Here is a 22,851-nt window from a genome sequence, read left to right on the forward strand (position 1 = left end):
GCTGCAACAACCCTATTCCCGGTAAAAGGAGCTATCTATAATCTGATTAAAACCTGTGCCCTTCGCATAGATATCAATCAACCCAAGAAAATCCACATTAGCCATGACTTCAAAAATGAATTCAATTAACAAATGATGGAATTAAGTTGTGTGCTTGTTTAGTTCTTCATATATAAATTCAGTGCATTTAAATGTTTTAGGCACTCTTTGAAAATTTTCAACATAAACACAACATTTGACATATAGCAGTTATACGCTAAGCATACCAAAAGAAAACCTAAAGTCATTACAAATAACAAAACTATTGATTCTGACAAAAAAGGACTGACAATTCTCTTTCTATTCTGCGTGTCCAAAGATTTCCAGGAAAGATTTTGGTCACAAGCTTTACAGTTATATTTCTCTACTTGTTTTGTAACAATCAAAGATATCCCAGAGAAGGAGCGGGAGAGTTGTTTAAGAAGCTATAATAATAGCTATATAATAAAAAGAATAACGTTAATTGTCATTTCCCTATAGAAGAGTATGTTATGTTTGTATGGGAGACACTTCTCCACACTCCTATATTATCCCCTATCTGCTTCGACCTCCATTGAAGTGGGATGCTTTTTGTATGAGGTCATCATCTGGGTTTTATATCCAGCTGTGACTGGATACTAAATAGTAAAAGAAAAATATTTTTTAAATTAATTAAATTCAATTTAGGGAATAATTTAAAAGGGAGTTCTTAAAGGTAGTTAGAATTAGTGGTCGTTGATACCCACTAGTTTATTTTAAATTTGTCGTTTTTAGATTGACTTTGTTTTTCAGACATGCAACACTGAAAAAAAGTGAAAAAATATAGGGTGGATGTGTAAGGATCTCATTGACATCTAAGTCTTCATAAACCATCACCTGTGGTGGAGTAACTTAAGAGAGCTCACTCTCTTGATCCCTCCCCGTAAGCCTTACAGGATCAAATCCTGTTAGTATTGCATTACATACATAGCAGCAGTTTCATCTGCAAATACCATAGACTTCTTCCCAAGTTATCAACATGTCTGCTATCACCGTGGGTGAAACAGAGGCTTGAGAGTGAAGGGAGGGAAAGGCATGTGACACCCATCAATATGGTGATGGTGCTTGTCCAAACGCTCTGCTGTTCTTGTGTAATGCTTAATATGTTAAGCAATATGTGTCCAAAATGTATCTAAATATGCTCCTGAATAAAAGTAATTTACCTTCCTATTGTATTGGTCTGGGTTCAGCGTAAAACCCCTTCCTATTTCTCAGTGAGGTTGCACTGTAAAAACTCCTCATTGCTGTATTTGCCATTAAATTACAGCACACACAAGTCCTTCCACTGTATTTAATTGTGTATGCATTAAAAATGTTAGTTATAAACAGTGGAACTACTTCATAGGTGAGTTAGCTCAACTACGGCCCAATGAAATGGCAATAAAGAACACGATCTAGAAAGTGGCAGAGCCGGAGCCCCATGGTCACATTAATGTTGTACCCGAACTTAGCACCTAAGTACATCCCTTTGACACTTCAACATCATGGTCTAAGACTTTCTCAGGGACGTTGGGGGTGTCACAAACTCAAACCTCTGCAAAGCTCACTATTACCTAAAAAAAATATGACTAAATATTCAAATACAATTATAAGTGTGGTTCACGAGCCAATGAACTAAAATCAGGTACCTCAGTGGTGAACAGCATAAATCATCTTTCTGTTTTATTTGTCTTTGTGTTAACAATACATTTGTTCCAGTGTGCACAGCATGGAACTCATTTCTATTGTATTTGTGAAAGCCCTTCTTTTTGCGTCTGAGTCTCCAATTTAAAACTACTTCCTAGTATATTTTGCTGCTTCATTTGATATGGGCTGTGTTAACAATACCTCAAGCAGTTATGAACAATGGAATCAATTCATAGGTGGAATAACACAACTGCCTACTCTCCAAATTCCTGGAGAGAAGAAATGTGGTATACTAATGTCTCAATACTGTTCTGTAAGCTCTTTTTTGATGACAGGCACACAGCTAAAACTGCCTCCATAGAGACCCAAAAATTCTATGTCGACACCAGTTTACCAATCCAATGAGTCTCCGCATCAGTCTTTCAGGAGACTACCTTGTTTAGCTTGCAATTTCTTATAATCCCTGTTTTTTTGATCTATTAAAGTTTACTTTATTTTGTTTAGGACTCATCTGGAACTAATTCGAGTAGGTTGAAACAAAAAAACAAAATCAGATTGTTAATTTGAATGAGAAGCCATTCCATTACTCCACCACACAGACAAACGCAAAACTGGGTTTTAGGAGGGCCTATTACCCCTTATTAAATTTGTTTGGCCTCTAAAAATTACCACAACTACACACACTCCACCGTCAATAGTAGCATATGGTCTGTAACCATCTTTGACATTCTTTCTTTGATTACCAGTTTCAACCACATCACTCTATTGTTAATTTTTCATTGTACTCTTTTCACAGTTGTTACTAAGCTCAGTGCAATCATGGGATATGGTATTTTCTGTCATTTATTCTCGATCATGAATAATGCTTTTCTTCAGCAAACAAATATCCCTGTGGCCATTTTTATGCTCTGGGTCTTTAGCACTGTATTCCCGAGGTGAAGCACCCTTGCAGAGCCAACATAGAACTGCCCCCTTCACCACCCCGCATACAACATACCTATCCATGTAACTCCAGCACAAATCACTGTGCTCTGCAGAATAAAGTATTCTTTCAAATCTTCGGTGAAATACTACACTCTGTTGTCTGTGGGCGTCGCATGAAAGGCTTATGTCACATCTTTTGTGTTTAAGGTGCTCTTCTAAAGTGTGGCTCTGGAAAATAGTGTTCTTTATAACAAAAAGAAAAAAAAGATAATATCCATTTACTCAGACACCACTCCATCCATGTAATGTCAAGCAGCCCCGCGACAGCGATTAGTGGCACAGAGGCATTGTGGGTGTCTAGAAAAATGAATGGCTCAGGAAGTTCCTTTAGTGAGTCATTACAAGGGATTTGTGAATGAAGTGTCAGTTCTCACGGCAGTTCTGAATGGATAAACAGCGTGAGGGTAAAACGTAATTGAAAACTGCAATCGAATTCAATGCATATGCGCTAATTCTGTTTAGAACATTTTTGAAACGACCAGAAAAGGGAATAATGTATGACTATAAATGTTTAATTTTCGAACAATTTTAGATTGCGTGATGAAATGAGACTATCTTAAATGTGTTAGTATTAGTGTATCAGGTTGTCTGTGCTAGGTTTGGTTTTCCTCCTCAATATTCCCAGCAAACATGAACGAATCACCTCTCATTTCAACTCAGTATATGCCGCTTAATTGCTGGTGAGGAAAGATTATCTGGTGTCTTATTTATTGTTTTGTTTTTTGATGTATTTGATTTGTTTGATTTGAGCCAACAAGGTGCACACACATTACAATTATTTTGACATATGATAAAACCAAAGCACATCACATAGTCACTCAGCCTTTCACATCTCTAAACTATGGTAAAAGGCCAATTGCTTCCTTTAGAATAAAGTGACCTCGTGCATATATAGTATACATTAAATTAATTATTCTAAATACAATTTAACAATGTAGGGATCGTGGCAACATCGAAAAACATGATCACACCAATATAGCATTAAAGGTTTAAAATGCCACAGGATTTGGATCACAAATGAAACTAAACATTAATATAATTAAACTCATCCTCCGGACCCAGCCTATTATTTACCATCTGAAAAATGTACCCACCCTATAACATATTTTGATGTTACTAAATTTCAATATAAAAAATATTGTGGTTTGTTTATAAAGCTCTCTAAATACTGGGAACAACATTTTCTTTCTTGCACATTTAAAAGCACTACAGAAAAAAAATATGGCAAAGTTAAAGTGCACTGTGCACAGTAGGGACAGAGATCCTTTTTTGATGCTCCTTGTTTGAGATCACAGTGCTGTATTTCCATTTTAGGAATGACAGTACTTGACCAATGCTAGACTTCAACATCCAACATTTATAGCTTTAAAATACTGTTGTAGCTTACCTTTGTAAATTGTGAGCAGCAAGTGTACTGCCTGTGGTCTCTTCCATCAATTATTTGTATCCAATTGCAGAGTAGTGTTTTTTCTTTAGCATATTTGTTATCTTATTTTTTAATAACGTTCAGTTTCTGTTCACTATAGGTAAAAGTTTCAGCATATTCAAGGCCTGCAATGTATTACATAGGTTTGTCTTCCAACCGGTTGTGTACCTCAATTGTAGCTGCCATTTTAGCAAATACCTAAATGAGCCCATAGATGATAACCATCATTTAGCTCCAGAGTTTGAGATTCTCTGCCAATATCTTTGATTAATTTTGACAAGACCCAATTCCAGTTTGAGCGCACTTAATTGAGCCTTTTGGAAGAATCAACCAGTTTTTCCAAGTAGACATTTCTACTTTATCCAAATACACATTTCTACTGATTGCTGATGTAATATATCTGCATCCATCATGATTTCAGGACTTTTAAAGCAATAAACCCAATATTTTTAGGGTATATATTTATTTTAATACCTCAACAGACGTATGCCCCAGAGCAGAGTCCAGTCTCTTAAGACCAGGGAACAGCCTTTGCCCTCTGCACCTGGGAGGCCATATGTGCCTTACAATTAAAATTTTCTTTTAAAAGCATACCCAAATATTTATATTAATGTATTCGATCTGATCTACCATTTTAACTGATCTCTCTTTTTTATTACTTTTGAAAATATTATTTAAGTTTTTCTCGATATTGATTTTCAAATCATTAGCGAGGCGATAAGTTAAAAAAGCGCCAAAGTGCTTCTGAAGGCCTAATGGTGTATAATCAAATAGAATAGTGTTGTCAGCATATAGTATTGCTGGGATTGTCTCCCTTATTTTTGGTGGACTAGTACTACTGGAACATAAATTCAGCAAGATTTCTGATATGTTTAAGAGCAACAGTGCAAAATATACAACCTTGGCACAACCCATTCAGACTATGAATTTTCCTTGTTAAGGCTCAGAGTAAAAAAAAAGCAGTAAATAAATTTATATATACTACATAAATTGCTTCACTTCTTTCAACAACATACTCATCTACTAAGTTTTAATGCAAAGCACCCATCGACAGTTGAATAGTGCTTTCTGAAACCCAGCTGGACTTTCAGGAGGATATTTTCTTTCTCTGCCTATGCTTCTAGGGACCGCAGCAGATGTTTGGCTTAGATTTTACATGGAATGTCCAATAAAGATATCATTCTTTAATTATTGTGTATTTTCCAAGAATCTTTTTTAAAATGTGGAACTTGAATACTCTCCTGCCATAAATCCCATATTCTGTTTGAACAAACTACGTTAGCACTCAAGGGAGTTAGTACTCGTGCCCAAAGGTCGGGATCCAGTTTCAAAATGTCTGCTGACAACCCATCCAGTCCTTGGGTACACAAACTCTTTATGTTCTTTATTATAACTGTCAAATCCAGAATTATGGGTATTAAATTCTCCCCTGCCACCTGAATTAGTGTCACCTTGACAGCTACCCAAGTATAGCTGCAATGGATTTTCGTTGTTACTTTAGTTCTTATTTCCATAAAGGTCCATGATATACTTTACCCTCTGCTCTTAGTCTTCTGAACAGGCATCAGGTTTTCTTTTTAAACACATAACACTTCACCTAGTACTTTCCAAATAATGTTAACTCTATCACAACGTAGGGCTGAAATAACCTCTGGCCATAATGACTCCTTCTCTTCCCACACAATATTTCTTATTTCCTTTCTGTAATCTCTCTTATAGACCTTAATCACCTATTTCTTGTTTTGGGATCTAATGTATATGCCTCCCTTAGTTTCTTATTCAAAGCGATCTTTGCTTTCATGTTTTTTACCTTCAATCCCAGGTTTAGTTTTTCCCCAACTTAACTGGTAGTTAACGTATGTCGCTAATTAATCTTTCATATTCTGTTATTATATTATCTAAGCTTTCACCGTAAAGAGTCACGAGATTCTGTACCAATTATTTTACTTAATCCTTCATTTTCAGTGACCATTTTCAGTGATCTTCGACCATTCTCACATTGAGCATAAGCTGAGTTCTGCCAAATCACCCTTTCTATGGTCACCCAGTCGAGTTTTAGTTGAAGTGGCTGGTGATCACTGCCGGCTAATTTCCCTATGACCAGATCGTCAACTAAACTCATTTTCTCAATCGCTATTATTGCATAATTGATCAGCAAGGACATTTTGCCATTATAAAATGTAGTCTTGCTCGGTTGATCGTCTTTACATCTTCCATTAATAAATATCATAATTTTAGCATTGAAATCTCCAGATAGTAATGTTGTACATTGGGAATATGACATATTTATCTTATCCAGGAGGAGTGTCAATTGTTGGATTTGCTTTTTGTGATAATTACTTGGCGGAAAGTATGTATTTATTACAATAAAACAATTAATTCCAGCACTTTTAGAAGGTATTTTCTGATTAAACACCGTAATTAGAAATGATAGAAAATCTTTGATTTCCTTGCAGATCCTCCTCAACTTTATATTTTCTTTGTTGATATTAATGTTAGACCCCTTGATGCTCTGCGAATTTCCCTTATACTGCATTAAAATTATCAGTAGTAAAACCATTCATTACCACATCAATTGACTCCCAGGTTTCCTGTAACATACCAGTAATGTCCCTGTCAGTTGTTTGATAGCTCTGCAATATTTCAGGACACGCAACATACCAGTTCATAATCGCCTTTTCCAGGGTGGGTTTGTAGGAATCTAGCTTCCTAAGTTTATTGCAGTCTCAATCCAATTCCAGTCATCAATTTTTAGGTTTGAAGCATTTTTATTAAAACGAAAAAAAACATGGGGAAGGGAAGTCGGAGGTCAAGGTTACATACAGTACAATGAAAAGAAAAAGAGACATGTTGCAGCAGTTCTGGTCGAAAGGGGGGAGGTCGGTGGTCCAGGAGGGGAAGGGAAGGCATCAGCTGTAAGGCAGTAAGGTAGTGCACACAACCCTCCTATATTCCCCGACCTCCCAACCAAAGCTAAGAGCGAGTAGCTTCCTGCAACACAGCAAAACACAACGCAGTCCCTCCAAGCCCCCCGCCCCCAGAAAAAGAAAAGAGAAGAAAACAATACCCCAACATCCCCGTCCAATAGCCCACAGTAGAAGCATCCGCCCCAAACAGCCCACCCCAAACCCCTAATCCCCCCAGCCCCATCCCTCCTAATCCGCCGGGGCCGCCGGTGGCGTCAGCCTAAGAAGGCGCAGGTACCTCAGACATGTGAGCTCCCGGAATTCTGTGGACAGCAATGTCAGGAAGGGGTGCCAGAGCTCCTCGAACTGATCTACATTTCCAGCCACTGTAAGCGACATCTTCTCCATACCCAGTACCTGCCAGAGTCTATGTAGCCAACCAGTGATGGAGGGGGCAGTGGAGGTGCGCCAATGGACAAGGATATTTTGGACCGCTGAGCCTAGCGCAATAGCAATCTGCCTACCCCTGCGGGACTTCAGCGGGCACATTAAGTCATTGGGAAGGCCTAGCAAGACATACGCCGGGAAGCGCGGCAGCTCAATCTCAAAGTGTCTATCCACCTCATCCAGAACCTCTTTCCAGTAAGCAGTCAGTACCGGGCAATCCCAAAGAATGTGCGATAGAGTACCCTCCTGTCCGCAGCCCCGCCAACATCCCTTGTCGGTGAGTTTGTGCATCTCATAGAGCCTCTCCGGGGTGTAATACCAGTAGGTGGACACCTTAGTAAAGGTCTCCGTCAGCCCAGTGTGGTATGCAGAGTGCCTCGCCCGATATGCGATCTTGTCCCACTCCTTGTTGCTCAGGGTCCTGCCCAACTCTCTGTGCCAGCGCTCCCTCCTCGGACTGTGGAAATGAAACGTCGGGGGTTGGAGAAATTTATATAGATCGGAAATAAGCTTGGCATCCGAGGTCCGGGTCACTAGCCACCGCTCGTAAGGAGGGATTTGACGGGCTGCGACGTCGCGCACCTGGGGTTGGAGAGCCCAGTGGCGGACCTGCATGTAGCGCAATCTGTCTATCTCCGTCAGACCAAATTCCTGTCGAAGTTGCTGGAAAGGAAGCACGCCCTCCGGCCCATAAATCTGAAAAAGTGCCCTGCAACCCACACTCGCCCAGTGGGAAAAAGCTCCCGGCTCTAAGGCCGGAGTAAAGTCCGGGTTACCAACTATGGGTGTAAACGGTGATGGGAAGGTAGTTAGCTCGCGGAGCTCGCAAACCGCATCCCACACCCGCAGGGGAACCCGGGTGACAAAGGAGGCGTAGAGGTTAGCCGGGCGATGTGCGCGCCGCAGGAATGGAACCTCCTGAAGGGTACGTCCCGCTACCGCCTGATCCTGAAAGAGCCAGTGCTTGTCAGATTCCCACCTGCTCCATTCCACCAAGTATCGGAGTTGCGCCGCCTGAAAATACTTCCGGAGATCCGGGATACCAAGACCCCCCGCCTCCGGAGCAAGCGTGGAGAGAACTCTCTTCATCCGAGGCCTGCGGCCTTGCCACACGAAACGGGAGATGTCAGCCTGCGCTTGCTGTATCCAACCCACAGGGGGCTGGAGAGGTAGAGCGCGAAAAAGGTACAAGATCTGAGGCAGCACCGTCATCTTCACCGCTGCAATACGGCCCAGCCACGAGAGCAGGCCCTTGTTCCATCGGCCGAGTTCCTCCTTAATCTTCTTGCTAAGGGAAGAGTAATTTGCTTTGACCATTTCAGGCAGCGAAGGCGCCAGCAGGATCCCCAGGTATGGCACCGTGGATGAGGACCACTGCATGGGGAAGAGGCGCTGAAGGTCTCTCCTGGTGTCCGCGGCGAGCGACACGTCCAGGGCAGCCGATTTGGCCATATTCATTTTAAAGCCGGCCACGCGTGCAAAGGCGTTCAGTTCCTGGACGCAAGCAGGGAGTGACCTCCTGGGGTCATCCAGGGTCAACAGGACATCGTCCGCATAAAGGCTAACAGTATGGGTATACTGACCCATCTTAACCCCAATAGCGTCCGGATTATCGCGTATCCTCTGGGCAAACGGCTCCATGTAGAGGGCGAACAAAAGCGGCGAGAGGGGGCAGCCCTGTCTCGTACCGCGCTCAATGACAAAACTACTAGAGCTGTGCCCATTGACCCGTACCGATGCTGATGGTCTTTTATAGCAATTGAAGACCATGGTGCGGAACTTCTCGCCGATTCCCAGTTTCCCGAGAACCAGCTCAAGGTACGGCCAATGAACTCTATCAAAGGCCTTCTCCGCATCGACCGACAGTAACATCTGCTCCCCCGGGACGCGCGAGGCCTTTTCTAATATGTGCGTTACCCTCTTGGTGTTGTCAACTGTCTGTCTACCGGGTACAAAGCCAGCCTGGTCCGCCTCCACCAGGCCCGGTAGGTGCAGTCCAAGTCTGGCCGCTAGGATCCCCGTGTAGAGCTTAAGATCAACATTCAGAAGCGAAATAGGCCTATAAGAACCACACAGGGTCCGGTCCTTCCCGGGTTTCGGAATAACCGACACAGTCGTGGAAAGAAGGTCCGGCGGGATAGCCCCCGGTTCGGAGAAGGAGTTGAACAGGCGAGCCAGGATAGGCGCCACTGTGGAATAGAAGGTCTTGTAGAACAAGGCCGTGTAGCCATACGGGCCCGGGGCTTTACCGTGTTTCAATCGTGCTATAGCGGAGATGACTTCCTCCACATGGATGTCCCTCTCTAGGTGGTCAGCTTGGGCGGGCTCTAGCACCGGGAGGGTCACAGACTCCAGATAATCCTCAGCGTCCCTCGGCGAGGAGGGTTCCGCGGCATATAACGCCTCGTAGAAGCTACGAAAGGAGTCCGCCACCTCCGCGTCACCGGAAACAGAAACCCCGTCTGCACCCACTAGCTCCTTCACCACATTGCGTTGCTGCGCAGCCCTGAGCCGATGGGCCAGGAGCTCACCGCATCTGTCCCCGCCCGTGTAAAAGGCATGCTTCAGACGCAACGCCGCATATTCCGCTCGATCTAGGTCCAGTGCAGAAAGGAGTTTCCTCGCCGCTTTCAACTGCCTCCAAACTCGAGGAGCCCCTGTACGGCGGTGAACCTGCTCAAGTTCCCTGACCTGCGCAGTCAGTTCGTCCCTCTTACATTGCCTCTCCCTGTTCTCGGCCGAGGAGATGGAGATAAATTCCCCCCTGAGGACCGCCTTCAAGGCCGCTCACTGCGTCGCTTGAGACGTGTCGGAGTTGCCATTGTGGACCAGATAGTCCTGAATGACCTCCTCCACTCGCTTCACAACCGACTTCTTATGCAGAAGAGTATCCCGAAGCCGCCACAACCCTCTGGAGGGGGAGGCCGCCGGCCATGCAAAGACGCCGGAAACCGGTGCATGATCGGAAAGGGACAGGACCCCGATGTCGGCCGCCGTGGCGGCCGTGCGTAGCGGTCCACTCACCAGGAGGTAGTCCAACCGCGAATAAGTGCGGTGCGCGTGGGAGAAATAGGAATAGTCCCTATCAGTGGGGTGCATAGCGCGCCAGAGGTCATGCAGATCCATCTCTGCAATCCGGTCTTGCACCACGCGGGAAAGCTCCCCCGTCTGTGGGGAGCGCTGGGCAGACCTATCCATAGCCGAGTCGTAGACAATGTTCAGGTCTCCCCCCAAGACAACATGGCGATCGGGCGAGGCAGTGACGTCCACCAACACTGATTCCAGGAAACGATCCTGGTGGTCATTCGGGCTGTAAACGGAGCCAACCGTGAAGGCAATACCCCCAAGCCGCATGCGATACGCTAGGAGCCTCCCCTTTTGCTCGGCATATTTGTACAATACCTCGCCCCTAAAAGAGCTAGCTAAAAGAATGGCTACGCCTGCAGTCTTGGTCGCTGCCGAAGAGAAGAAATGGGTGGGGAACTTGGCAGAGCGCAGCCTATGACAATCTTTGGGTAGCAGATGAGTTTCCTGCAAAAGGCATATGTCCGCTTGCGTCCCTTCTAGTAGGGATAGGATCGCTCTGCGCTTCACGGGATTGTTCAGACCCTTAACATTAAGGGTCACCACTTTCAAGGATGGCATCTCCCCCAGGGACTCGAAGCGCTGTGCAGCAAGCGAGGGATCAGCGGAGGGGGCGCGCGGGGCAGGCGCGCAGGGAAGGCCAAGACCGGCTTCACGCGTGCTTGGGCAATATCGGACGGGACCCCACCAACAACAAAACAACTCTTAAGCCCTCCCAGAACCAACCCATGGCAACTAGCCAAAACCAAAAAAAAATAAAAACACCCCATTGTCTCAGTCCAGCCCAAACGGGCAAGTCTGTAGAAACCAATCAAGTGGACGTTCAGCCACTCACCTCCAACCGTTCCCTCCCAACTCCCAGCCCCAACCCAGCATCGTAGAGGCTAAGCATCTCTCCCCCCGGAGTGAAGTTAGGCCGTCAAGGCCACGCCGTTGGATTCAGGCAAGGTCCTGGCCGCCGTTCTCAGGGCTTCCTCCATATCCGCCCTGATGGTAGGGGAATCAGGGCGACTCACAGTCGCCGACTATTGTCTCCTCGTCGATCTCCGCCGGCTCCGTCTCTCCGAGCGCCTCCATGTGGGCGTCGCTCCGTCTTCCTCCGTGGCCGTGAGTCCCAACACCCCGCAGATGTCTTGGAGGGAGCGCAGCTGGTGTAACACTCCATTCCATCTAAAGATGAGGCGGAAGGGGTGACCCCAGGAGTAGGGCGTCTCGTGCTCCCGCAGAAAGTCTGTAGCAATCCGGAAGGACCTGCGCTTCTGCAGCGTGATGGCGGACAGGTCCTGGTAGAGCGCCACAGGCCGCTCTCTAAAAGTTAAAGGCTGCTTCCTGCGGGCCTCTGCCATGATGCGCTCCTTCAAGGGGAAATCAGGCAGGAACGCCAGAATGTCCGGTGGGGGTGCTGATGACTGGCGCTGTCGGCCCACTCTATGCGCTCTATCTATGCGGATCGGGAATTCTGCATCTTCTCCCAAAATCTCCCGGAACAAGTCCTGTAGATAGGCCACTAGATCCGTCCCCTCGTCCGCGAATGGGACACCCCGCACCCGGATGTTGTTCCGTCTGGACCTGTTCTCGAGGTCCTCAGAGTGGGCCTGGAGCTCGACACACTGCTCTCGGAGACGGAGAACGTCCTGCTGGAGATGGACTATCTCCTCATCACGGCGCTGGGCCGCCGTTTCCACTGTGTCAACACGCTCGCCAAGGCCCTCCACCTCCCTGCGGACTTCTCGGACCTCGCTGGCCACCTCCTTCTTTAGCGTTTGGAAGTCGTCCTTGAGGGAGCTAAATAAGTCATCCATAAAGGACCTCGTGACCGGCGGTTCGCCTCCAGTTGCTTCTGCCGAGGCCCGGGAGGACCCCGGCGACGGCTGCGTCCTGTCCCTCAGCTGCTGGGCCCTGCTGAGCATGTCCGGCAGAGTGCGGTCACCCCTTTTCGAGCCTCCTCTCCCAGTCATCGTGGCCGCTGCAGTGGGCAAGGTCCAGGGCCGGCCCCCGTAGATGCGTCCAGTCGCTCGCGGGCACCAGATGTGAGACCCCGCCGAAGACAAGGGTGCTGCGTCACAAGCGACAAAATGGCGGCTCAGGCCGGGGCGAGACAGTCGTTGTACCGACCAGGGTGGCAATCGGGGGCCAGAGTCAGGGTCTCTCAGCAGCGCACCCCTGGGGAAATTAGGTCAGGAGCCAAGGCGAAAGTGGGCACCCGCCCGCCAAAGGCACGGGTGGAGGTCGCCAGCTCCAGCTCCTCAGGGAGAAGATGGCGGCAGGGCGGGGTCCGGGAGAGCGGCCCGGGCTGGCGAGACCGCCGGCGACCCCCGGGGCACAATAAGCAAGGAAAGTCCACAGCCAGTGTCTCACAGTTTCGCCAGCGGGTCCGCCCAGGTCAGCTGCCGCGTAGATGCCTCCGTCCCTCGCCACCAGGTCCGGGGTCCACGCCACACCATGCACCGTCGTCGGTAGCGAGGGGCCAAAGCGCCAGCTAAGGTCCAGGGTCCGCTGCGTGTCGGTGGCACCGGTCACGTAGGCTTCGGCCGGGGGGCGCTGTTATTCTCCGGAGCACGTCGGGGCCGAACACTCGGGATCACCAGCTTTCAGCACCAGGCCCAGCCGAGGCGCCTGGACAGCACTGCAATATGCTCCGCCTCCCAGGCTCTCCTCCGTGCTCCGAACTTTGAGCAAACTTTCGGGGTACTTCCCCCGGGGCGATAGGAGTCAAAGTAGTATCAATAGGTGCACCAGGAACTCCGGCACAGCCCTCTCACCCACAAAGCAGCTGCGGGGGGAGAGAAGCGCAGAAATCGGGGCTCGAGCTGAGCCGGGCCGGAGGAGCTACGGGAGGAAGCGTCCGCTCACCCCGCCATCTTGGCCACGCCTCCAGTCATCAATTTTTGACTTGAAACTATCATTACAGTCCCTAGTCTTCTCTAATTAATTTTCGTTATCACAGTTCGCTTACTTTGCAAAGACTTGTTTCACATTAGCCAATTCATTGTCTGTAGTCGAGGCATTATTCACTGAATTAAATGGACTATGGTATTCCTTATACTTCTGGTTAACTTTTAGATCAGAATCAATATTTTCGTTGTTTTCAAACACATCATAGCCAGAATGCAGTAAATGGCCTTTACACCTCTGATTGTTTTGTTTAGGCAATGTAACCAGGGACATATCTTTAGATTATGTTTTCCTTTCTGGAGTTAAACAAGTAAGTGATATGAACGGACCTCATGCACATGAACACAGTTGGACGTCAACAAGACCAGCTATCTGTGGCTAAGGCAGTAGGCCTGGTTCTGATGTGGTAAAACGTTTAGTGTTAGTACCAGTGCTGAAAATGGGTGAATAATCTCCTAGATCTCATACATTGTGGGTCAAGGTGTGGCAGTACATGGGTAGTAGATTAAATGAGGGGCAGAGTCTAACACTCAATTTATACAGTTGTGTTTTAATAACTCTGTCCAAAGATATTAGCCACACGGACAAATGTGGCAATAAATCAGTTCTGCCTTATCTAATTGGTCACCTACAAGCTGGATTTTAAAATATTGTACCCGTTTAAGGCACCTGCTACAGAAATCTGTCTGTATCTGGCAATTTCCAGTTTATAATAAAAGTAAGCTAAGTCTGGTGATCAATGCATCTGCTGGAGGAATCTGTGTACCTTATGCAGTGTTTAACATGTTTTGCTTTTTTGTATGGTGGGCATATCACCTGGGGGAGGGTATACTGGTTCTTGTCATGGGGGAGGTGAGGGCTGCCCTGCCTTGCACCTATTTGAAGAGCCATGTTTGCAGACTCCTGCTGATTTGTATGCTGGAGTTGCTGGCTCTGAAGTGGTAGGGCAGGTTTTTGGCAAGGTATGAAAAAGTGCAGCCCCAAGCTCTGGCTTGGCAGATGAGGGGGATGTTGGCGAAGAGAAGGCTGGTCTAGTGGAGAGGCTTGGTAGGTGTGTAGAACAGGATGCTGCTGTCGAGATAAGCGGGGCCTTGATTGTAAAGTTCATTGATGGTGCTTATGAGGCACTTGAAGATATCACTTTTGTAGACAGGGAGCCACTGGAGGTCTTTGAGGTGTTCAGATGTATATGTAGATTAGTAATTTTACAGAAAATCTGGCTACTATATTTTATGGCTTTGAGCCTCTTGGGGAGTTGAGCAGTGATGCTTGTATAGCAGGTGTTGCTTTAATCGAGCATGCATATGATTAGGGTTTGCGTGAGGAATCTTCAGGTGCCATCTGAAAACCTGGAGCGTGAGGGTGTGGAAACGGGGCTCCGATCAGTTGACTTGGTTGGACATCAAGATTTGGTTGTAGATCCATGATCCCCAGGTTCGTGGCTGAGCTGAATGGGCTGGGTGCCGGGCCTAGCTTTGAAGGCCACTAGGCTGAGGACCAGAAAGAGGTGTCCGTTTCACATATGACCACTTCTGTTTTGTCCGTGTTGAGTTTTAGACAGTTTGTTTTCTTCCAGTTTGGGACTTCAGAGATGAAGCTGATATGGTTTGCTTAAGTGTTCAAAGTTTCTTGTGAGAGGAAGAGGATAAGCTGAGGGTCATCCACGTAGGAGATGATGCTGAGCCCTTGAGCGTGGATTATGTTGGCGACAGGGTTCATGTAGATACTAAAGAGCGCTGAGCTAAGCGCCTCCGACCTGATCTGTGGCTCTCTCAAGGCTCCTCTTGAGGGAGCCACATATCAGGTTGGAGGCAGTGGATGGGTATGAGGCTAAGCTGACCATTTGGGTACTGCCTGAGAGAAAGGTTTTGATCTATCAGAGTGCAGAAAACATCATGTTTTGAACCACAAGGGCTATGCCTCCATGGGCACGTTACTGTTAATGCCTGTCTGCATCCCTCATGCCCCATGTTACTGACTCTCTTCCTCAGGGAAAAACTTGTATATATTCTTTGACTAGTTTTTAAAGAGGATGTAAAATATTTTGAGCATTTATGAAACTAAACATTAACCTTTTTTCTCACCCGCCTCAGCAGCCTAACCAGCAAGGATGGTTCACCACCGTCCTTGTATCATGCTTTTCCCGCAACCACACTGGCAACAAAATCTAGCCTTTTCAGTATTTAATAACCCTTATCAAATCTTAATACAATAACTTCGGAGAGTTCTTCAAAGTACATAAAAATTGGGTGATTAATGTCTAAGCCGAAGCTGTTTGCCAAGGCATTCATGTGTATTTTGGGGATGATAAAAAAAGAAATGGATAACTTTATGTATTGTGGCCTTTCTCTCGTGACTTTTTTTTAATTCCCTATTTCTTTGTATTCTCTCTGATTTATGGTTACTTTCAACGTAGAGTTTATTTTCTGCGTGAACACTATTTGATACAGGAGGAGGCGCCATACCACATACTCTCCTTTGAAATGTTGAGTTGTAGTGCTTTCTTTCATACCCAATTTACAAACCTATGTTAACACAACGTGGAAATCTGGCCATTATTTAAGTGAAACTGTTCAACTGGAAAATTAGTATATGTATGAGAAAATTGGGTTCTAAAACAAATAAGCCCTACCAGCTATTGCACTTTTTGATTATGCTGACTTTCTTTCAGGCTCAGTACTCTCATCATGTGATTCAGCAGATTCTGGGACACCTGGATTTACACAAAAAGGACTCTCCACGTATCAGAGCCGGTATCGTTCAGGTGCTTTTGGAGACTGTCGCAATTGCTGCAAAAGGATCCATAGGTACGTTCAGTATATACTATTGTGCAGAGTTGTTTAATTGTCTCTTCACCTGGAACTGCTGAAACATTCCTTATTCTTGCTGTGTGAAAGATTGAGTTGAGCAGAGTATAGAATTATATTTAAGCAAAATATTCTTCAGTAATTTGCATGTTTTACTGTTAGTGGTGAGCTACTGTGTTCTATTTATCATCAGAATTGCCTTATCTGTTAAATAAACCTTACATCATGGAAGGTGGCAAATAATTGATCTTGTGAGCCAAACTGAGGTATTGATTTAGATCAGTTCTAGTTGTTGCCTGGTTAGCATGGTACACGGATATCTTTAATGTAAACATACACGGTTAGCCCTATTCATAAAGACTAAGGGACCGATTTGCAGTTCAGCGGGCGGGTTACTCTGTCACAAATGTGACACATATCACGTCCTCCATATTGCAAGTGCCATTGAATATAATCCACTTCTAATAAGGAGGACGGGATATCCATCACAATTGTAATGGAGTAACCTGTCCGCCAAACTCTAAATCAGGCTCGAAGTTTTCCCGACCGTACTCCCATCTCGAAGCAGACTGTTTTCCCTCAGTTGCTAGCCAATTAATATTTGTAAGAGATGACTTGAGATAATTTGTAATAAATCACGACATATGTAAGCAACTTATTAAGTCTCAGAAGTGTTCCTGAAGTGTTCTGCAAGTAACTCAAATGGTAGGGCTTGTTAGCTTATCGATGAACGAATGGAGTAAAAATTAGAACGTGGAATGCTAAGAGCTCCAGGGAAAACAATGGAGTTGCTTAAAATGGCTGCTGTAAGCCTTCTGCTCCAACATTCCAATGCTTGCCCTGATTTTTTATTGTTTTAATTCTTAACATTCTACCGATAGTGGGTGGAATGGAAATGATCTGATAGTCTTATAGCCCTCATGCCACAGGCTTTACAGCCCTCTCCCTCTTTATAGAGCCTTGCCTGAGACTCAGGCTTCGAGTTCAGGGCCTTTTACAACCGGTATAGCCATCAGAGGGTGGGCTATTACATGACCTCTCCTGCTTGCATTGTAAGGAGTCAGACTGAATGATGGTCATATGAGATATTGGTGTGGTAAACCGAGCAAGATGTATCACATATTTAATTTAGATGTCTGTAGTGGGGCTGTAAAAGTGCATAACCTACCAAATAGTTTGCATAGTGATCAGGAGTAATGAAGGTTTATTTCAAGATGTGGCAGTTATAACAGGAGTCTCATAACGCCACTATGAACCATGATTCACCGTCCCCCATAACCGTCTTCTCTTTCGCATTCTCCGCACAAACTCACATTCCAGAATCAAACAAGCTTGTGCAGAGAATACCACACACCTCCCTTATATATATTTTAGATGACATATCAAACTGTTATTAAATTACATAACAAATAAACCATAATCCAAATACAAATAAACTACATAGAAATATTAAAAGAAACCTAGCAAATTAAAATATAACCCCCTCATATACATTTTTTTCTTCCATAAGCCTCATTTAGATAACAACACATCTTTACTAGCATCTTCATAAATTATGATAACGAATAATCTTTGAACTTATTTTAACAAATAATCCTTGAACTGTGCAGGCATACATAGAGTGTGAACCCTTATCCTCACTGCTCGGTGTTCCATAGAAAATCAACAGGAACATCCAAGAAAACATTACTGACATCCAAAACCATTCCCCCTTCTTTATGGCTAAACGTATTCTCCAACACCTCTTTATGCTATTCGTAATTGTTATACAAAGGTACTCTAGATAAATTGCATGCAGTTCCATCCTCCAACCTTTTCTGCTGCAAGAACTACTTATTTTCAATGAAAATATTCCTGAACCACTAATATTATTGTTGTCATAGTGACCACCTCAGACTGCATAACAAAGTAGGCACCCCATGCAAGATTTTTCAGGGATGTCTACAGTAATGTAAACACGTCTTTGTTATTGTCGAATGCATCTAAATGAGTAATACACAGTAGTCACAACTGTAAAGTCCGTGGCACAAACGCCACATCATTTATTGCTCAAATATCAACTTAAAATCTATTTTTTAAACTCTACCATTTTAATACAAATATCAGCTTAGGAACTCTGAAAATACATACATTTTCATCTTGAAGAAAGACTTTACTGTTTTGGTATACCTATTTTAGTTCAGCAAACAAATGCTTTAAATTTAGTAGCCTAGGCTGCACACAAGAGAGCTACTTACAGGTACATGGAGAGCTGCCAGTAGCTCACGAGCTACTTGTTGGAGAAGACTGTTCTATAGGTTTACAACATGGCTTGCAAAGCTTTCCTTCAATTATGTCCCCCTTTTATAGCCACCTGGATAGACACTTTGATTATAATAAATCTTTCTACTTGCCCATTAGTCTCTGGGTGAAATAGTGATATTCGTTTATGCTATATGCAACACATGGAGAAAAACTGTTCCATCTTTCTGCTGATGAATTGGGGCCTATTATCTGATACAATGACTTTAGTAATACCTTCCCTACAAAATAGCTCATCCAAAAATTTCACAATTGCCTCAGAATTTACTTTACCAACCATTCTAACTTATGGCCATTTTGAAAAATAATCAGCTACCACTATACCATAGCACTCTTGTCTAGATATTACAGAAATGAGGCCAATAATATCCACACCCAGCATTTGCCATGGCCATCCGGCAATTCCACAGGCGTGGACTCTGTTACTGTAGCTGTGGCTGACTTATCACCAGTGGAACAGGGAACACAAGATCTCACCCCTTTGTCCACTATTTGATCAATCCCTGGCCACCAATACTTTTCTCGCAACGTCTGTCTGGTATTAGATATTCCACAATGTCCTTCATGAGCAAACTGTATTAATTTCATTCTTAAGCTAAAGGGGGTTGTAATGTTATCCCCTCTCAAAATTAGGCCATTCTCCATACCCAGTCTTCCCATATTTTATGAAAACCCTTGAGTTCAACTATAACCTCTTTCTCTCCTGACCAGCCATCAAGTATATATTGTTGGAATCTCAATGGTACTTCATAATTTTCAGTTTCATTAGTCCATTCCTCCTCTGATATAACACACAGACCAACATAATTTTTCCCCAAATCACTGACATCACCAAAAGTAAATGCCACTTCGCACTCCATCGTTTCCTCAAACTTCTCCACCACTTGTAATCTAGACATGTAATCAGCATGTACATTGTTACATCCTGGAACATACTCCATTTCATATTAAATGTTGCAGTTTGGGCTCAAGTCTAACTAATATTGCTGCCATCTATCTGCCCCCACCTGGTGACAACATATTAACTAACGACTTATGATCCATCCTTATCGCAAACTTGGTTTCCCATAGAAACATTCTGTAATGCTCAGCTTCCCACACACAAGCCAATAGCACTTTCTCGATGACAGAATAATGCCTTTCTTATTCTCTCAATGTTCTTAAACCATATGACACAATCCATTCTCTTTTCCGATCATGTTGCATCAATATCACTCCTAATACAGAATTGCTGTTACCGACTCCTATTATGTAATGTTTTCCCAACTTGAAAAGGTTTCAAACATGGGGCACTAACAATTTCCTTTTTCAGTAATTCAAATGCTTGATCCTTTTAATTTCCTCAAACAAATATTTCATTTTTCTTTAGTATTGCTCTGAGATTTCACCTTAGTTGCATAATTCTGTATAAGTTTGGCATAAAATTCAGTCAGTCCTAAGAAGGCCAACAAATGCTCTTTAGGAAGAGTCTTAGAAGCATTCATAATAGCACAGTTACTACGTTCATCTTTTACCAGAATCTGAGATTGTTTGACCTAGATATTCAACGTCTTGCTTCTGGAATTTACATTTTGACAACTTCAGAGTCAAACCTTTCTCTTGAAGGGCTTGTAACACTTTCCTCAAATTATGATCATGCTCTACCACATTTTTTCTAAAGACTAATAAATAGTTTTGAAACGCAACAGCTCCATGAATGCCTTCTAACGTATCTCTCGTCAGTCTTTGAAATACTGAACCCGCAATGGCCAAACCAATAGGCATTCTGTGGTAGCGAAACATTCCCTCTGGCATAATGAAAGTTGTCAGATATTGGAATGATCTAACACCACCTGATAATATGAATTTGTTAAATCTAAAGTAGAGAAGACCATTGCACTTGCCAACGTTGATACTATTCCATGAAGATTGGGTAATGGATGGGAATCCACCCAAATCTCCTTATTCAAACTCCGCAGATCAATGCATAATCCTAAAGGTTTGATCAAAATAACTGAAGAAGACTCTACTGGTTCTATGATCTTCTGCTTGCACAAATCACTCAATAGTTATTTAAGTTTGTTTCTATGTGTGTGTGGAACATTCCTCTCATGATGCCTAACTGGAACAGCATTTTTTTCCCAAAATTATCCAGTGTTTAAATCCATTAAACTCACCAAGTTTATCACTAAACACATTACTAAAAGTTAATTTTAATTCTTCTTCAACATCCTCAGAAGAATTCCCAGAAGAATTGTTATCTTTACTTTCAACCACTGTATCCCAGTTATGGTAGAATTGACCACATAAACAAGAGGGTTAGCCTTGGGATCCAACCTGATTCCCATTTTTTCTTGATGTGGCCAACCCAACAGTGATTCTCCATGATCTGCCACATATATCTTTCCAGGAGTACATCTTCAAGAAAACTCTAGGTCATGCCCAAACTAGCCTAATACATTTATCTTATGGCGCGTACTCCCCTGGTGACAAATCAGGAGGTTGCAGAGCCTGATTCCCATACGTTTTCTATGTAACATCCTTGCTGTGTATAGTATACCATGCACAATAGTGTGTTTCCCATCAATATACATAGTACACGAAGAAAAACACCTGTTCTTGTGGTCCATTTTATCAACACTCAATCACATTTGGGTCATGCTCCAATTCTGACAAAAACTCATAATTTTTTCTCATCTGCAACTAAATTGACTTTTTTTTATATCAGAGGAACTTCTGCACACCCTGCTTAAATGGCCTTTTCATTTAGCATTTGCAGCAAATCAGAAATTATTACTTCCAAGTGGCAACAGCCAACATTCAAATGTCTGATAATTCAGTGGCTACTGATCTCCACCCACCTCTCAATTTAGACCCTAGTCTGTGGTGGCCCATGTCTATTAAAGGGTCCCTTGGTACCTGTTTATCCTCATGGAGATTGATGGGTCGCGCAATGGCCCTCTAACAGGTTCTTGCAGTCTTTTTTTCTCCAAGTCCCATTGTTTCTGATTCCATGGCAGTGAAACCCCCAAAAAATAGTAACACCTCAGCACTAGTGAATAAAGGACACAGAACATGTCTGAACAACATGGTAATGCTGCGCTCTCGCAAACTGTTTTGCAGTTTCCCCTGCATTGGGCCAGACTGTCCCAGAATATAGTATCTATGGGGCTCGCTGGTTTAGTAAAAGCCATAAGCAAAGCAGACCCACAATATTGTCCTGTATTGGTACGAACATGTTTCTATTAGAGTTCCTCTCTGTCATTTGTGAGGTCATATGGTATCAAATGTGTTTTCTCATCCCCTAACATTCCTGAAATAAGTGTAGTTGGATGTTCCTATATTTAAACTTTCCCTTTCTTTCTTCCAGAAATCCTTCATCTGTGCAGCTGCCCCTATGTTCCTTAAGAGGTTACTGCTTCAGGCTAAACATTAAATAAAATTACTGCAGAAACCTTTCAGCCTCGTGTTTGGCATATCTCAAGCAATGCATTGAGGGTTGTGTGCTCTGTGGCACGTTACACAGATAAAATGCAAATGCATTATGTTTTTTTAATAAATACATGCAGCTTAAGGATTTGTTCAGAACCACGTGGCCGGCGATATCGATGGTCGGGTGCAAAATACTAAGGCTGTGCGACTTGATTCCACCTAATGCCTCTAAACCACCACCAGACACTCCCTGCCTCTTTAGCTCAACCTTACTGGTTGTTTTTCATCCCTGCTTTTTTGGTTTGTCACTGATTTTCTGACTTTCTTTATTTCCTTCTTACCCCATCAGTGTTTTTCTCTCTTATTCTGTATCAAAGACTTTTATCGGAAATGTGGTGCCTGTGCCCAAAAATGAGTGCCAGTGGACCAAACCTGGAACCACCGGCTCAAACTACGCATATAGCTAGCCTTTCATACATATAAATACCAGTTTATTCTGACAAAGGGCTGCTCCTGCAGCTTTTAGAGCTGCCAGTCAGAGTTGCTAGTGCTGGCCTATGCAAAATGTATTGTCTGATTTTTATCCTGCAAGTGTTTTTTGTCTGTCACTCTTCATGGATTTATGATATGATCTATTATTTGCCATTTTGGGGGGGGGGTCAAAGCACTTTTTATTACTGTAAGAAATTGGGTTATTGGTTGAGGGGACGCTTCTCAAGCAACAACCACACTCCTTATCATGGTGAAAAGTCACTAAATTAACCTGTGCTTAACCCTGTGGTAGCTTGGCACAAAAGCATTGAAGCTTAACTTAAAGTTAAAATGTAAAGTGTTTATGCAACACACAAACAGTAATTAAGTGAGAACACAACACAAGAAAAATCCCAAAACAAGTTAGAAAACTGGA

At 44.0% G+C, this 22,851-nt stretch overlaps 1 protein-coding gene across 5 annotated transcripts in view; it reads left to right on the forward strand.

The window, feature by feature from the left end:
- EFR3A (EFR3 homolog A) overlaps positions 1-22,851 on the forward strand; it is a 1,108,455-nt gene that overhangs the window by 693,351 nt on the left and 392,253 nt on the right. For all 5 annotated transcript variants that reach the window (XM_086966224.1, XM_086966228.1, XM_086966225.1 and 2 more), the window contains one exon: positions 16,097-16,232. In XM_086966224.1, the coding sequence (XP_086822350.1) occupies positions 16,097-16,232 (136 nt within the window). The remainder of the gene's footprint in view (positions 1-16,096; positions 16,233-22,851) is intronic.

The sequence above is a fragment of the Lissotriton vulgaris genome, chromosome 4_1 (genome assembly GCF_964263255.1).
Source record: "Lissotriton vulgaris chromosome 4_1, aLisVul1.2, whole genome shotgun sequence".
NCBI classification, from domain to species: Eukaryota; Metazoa; Chordata; class Amphibia; order Caudata; family Salamandridae; genus Lissotriton; species Lissotriton vulgaris.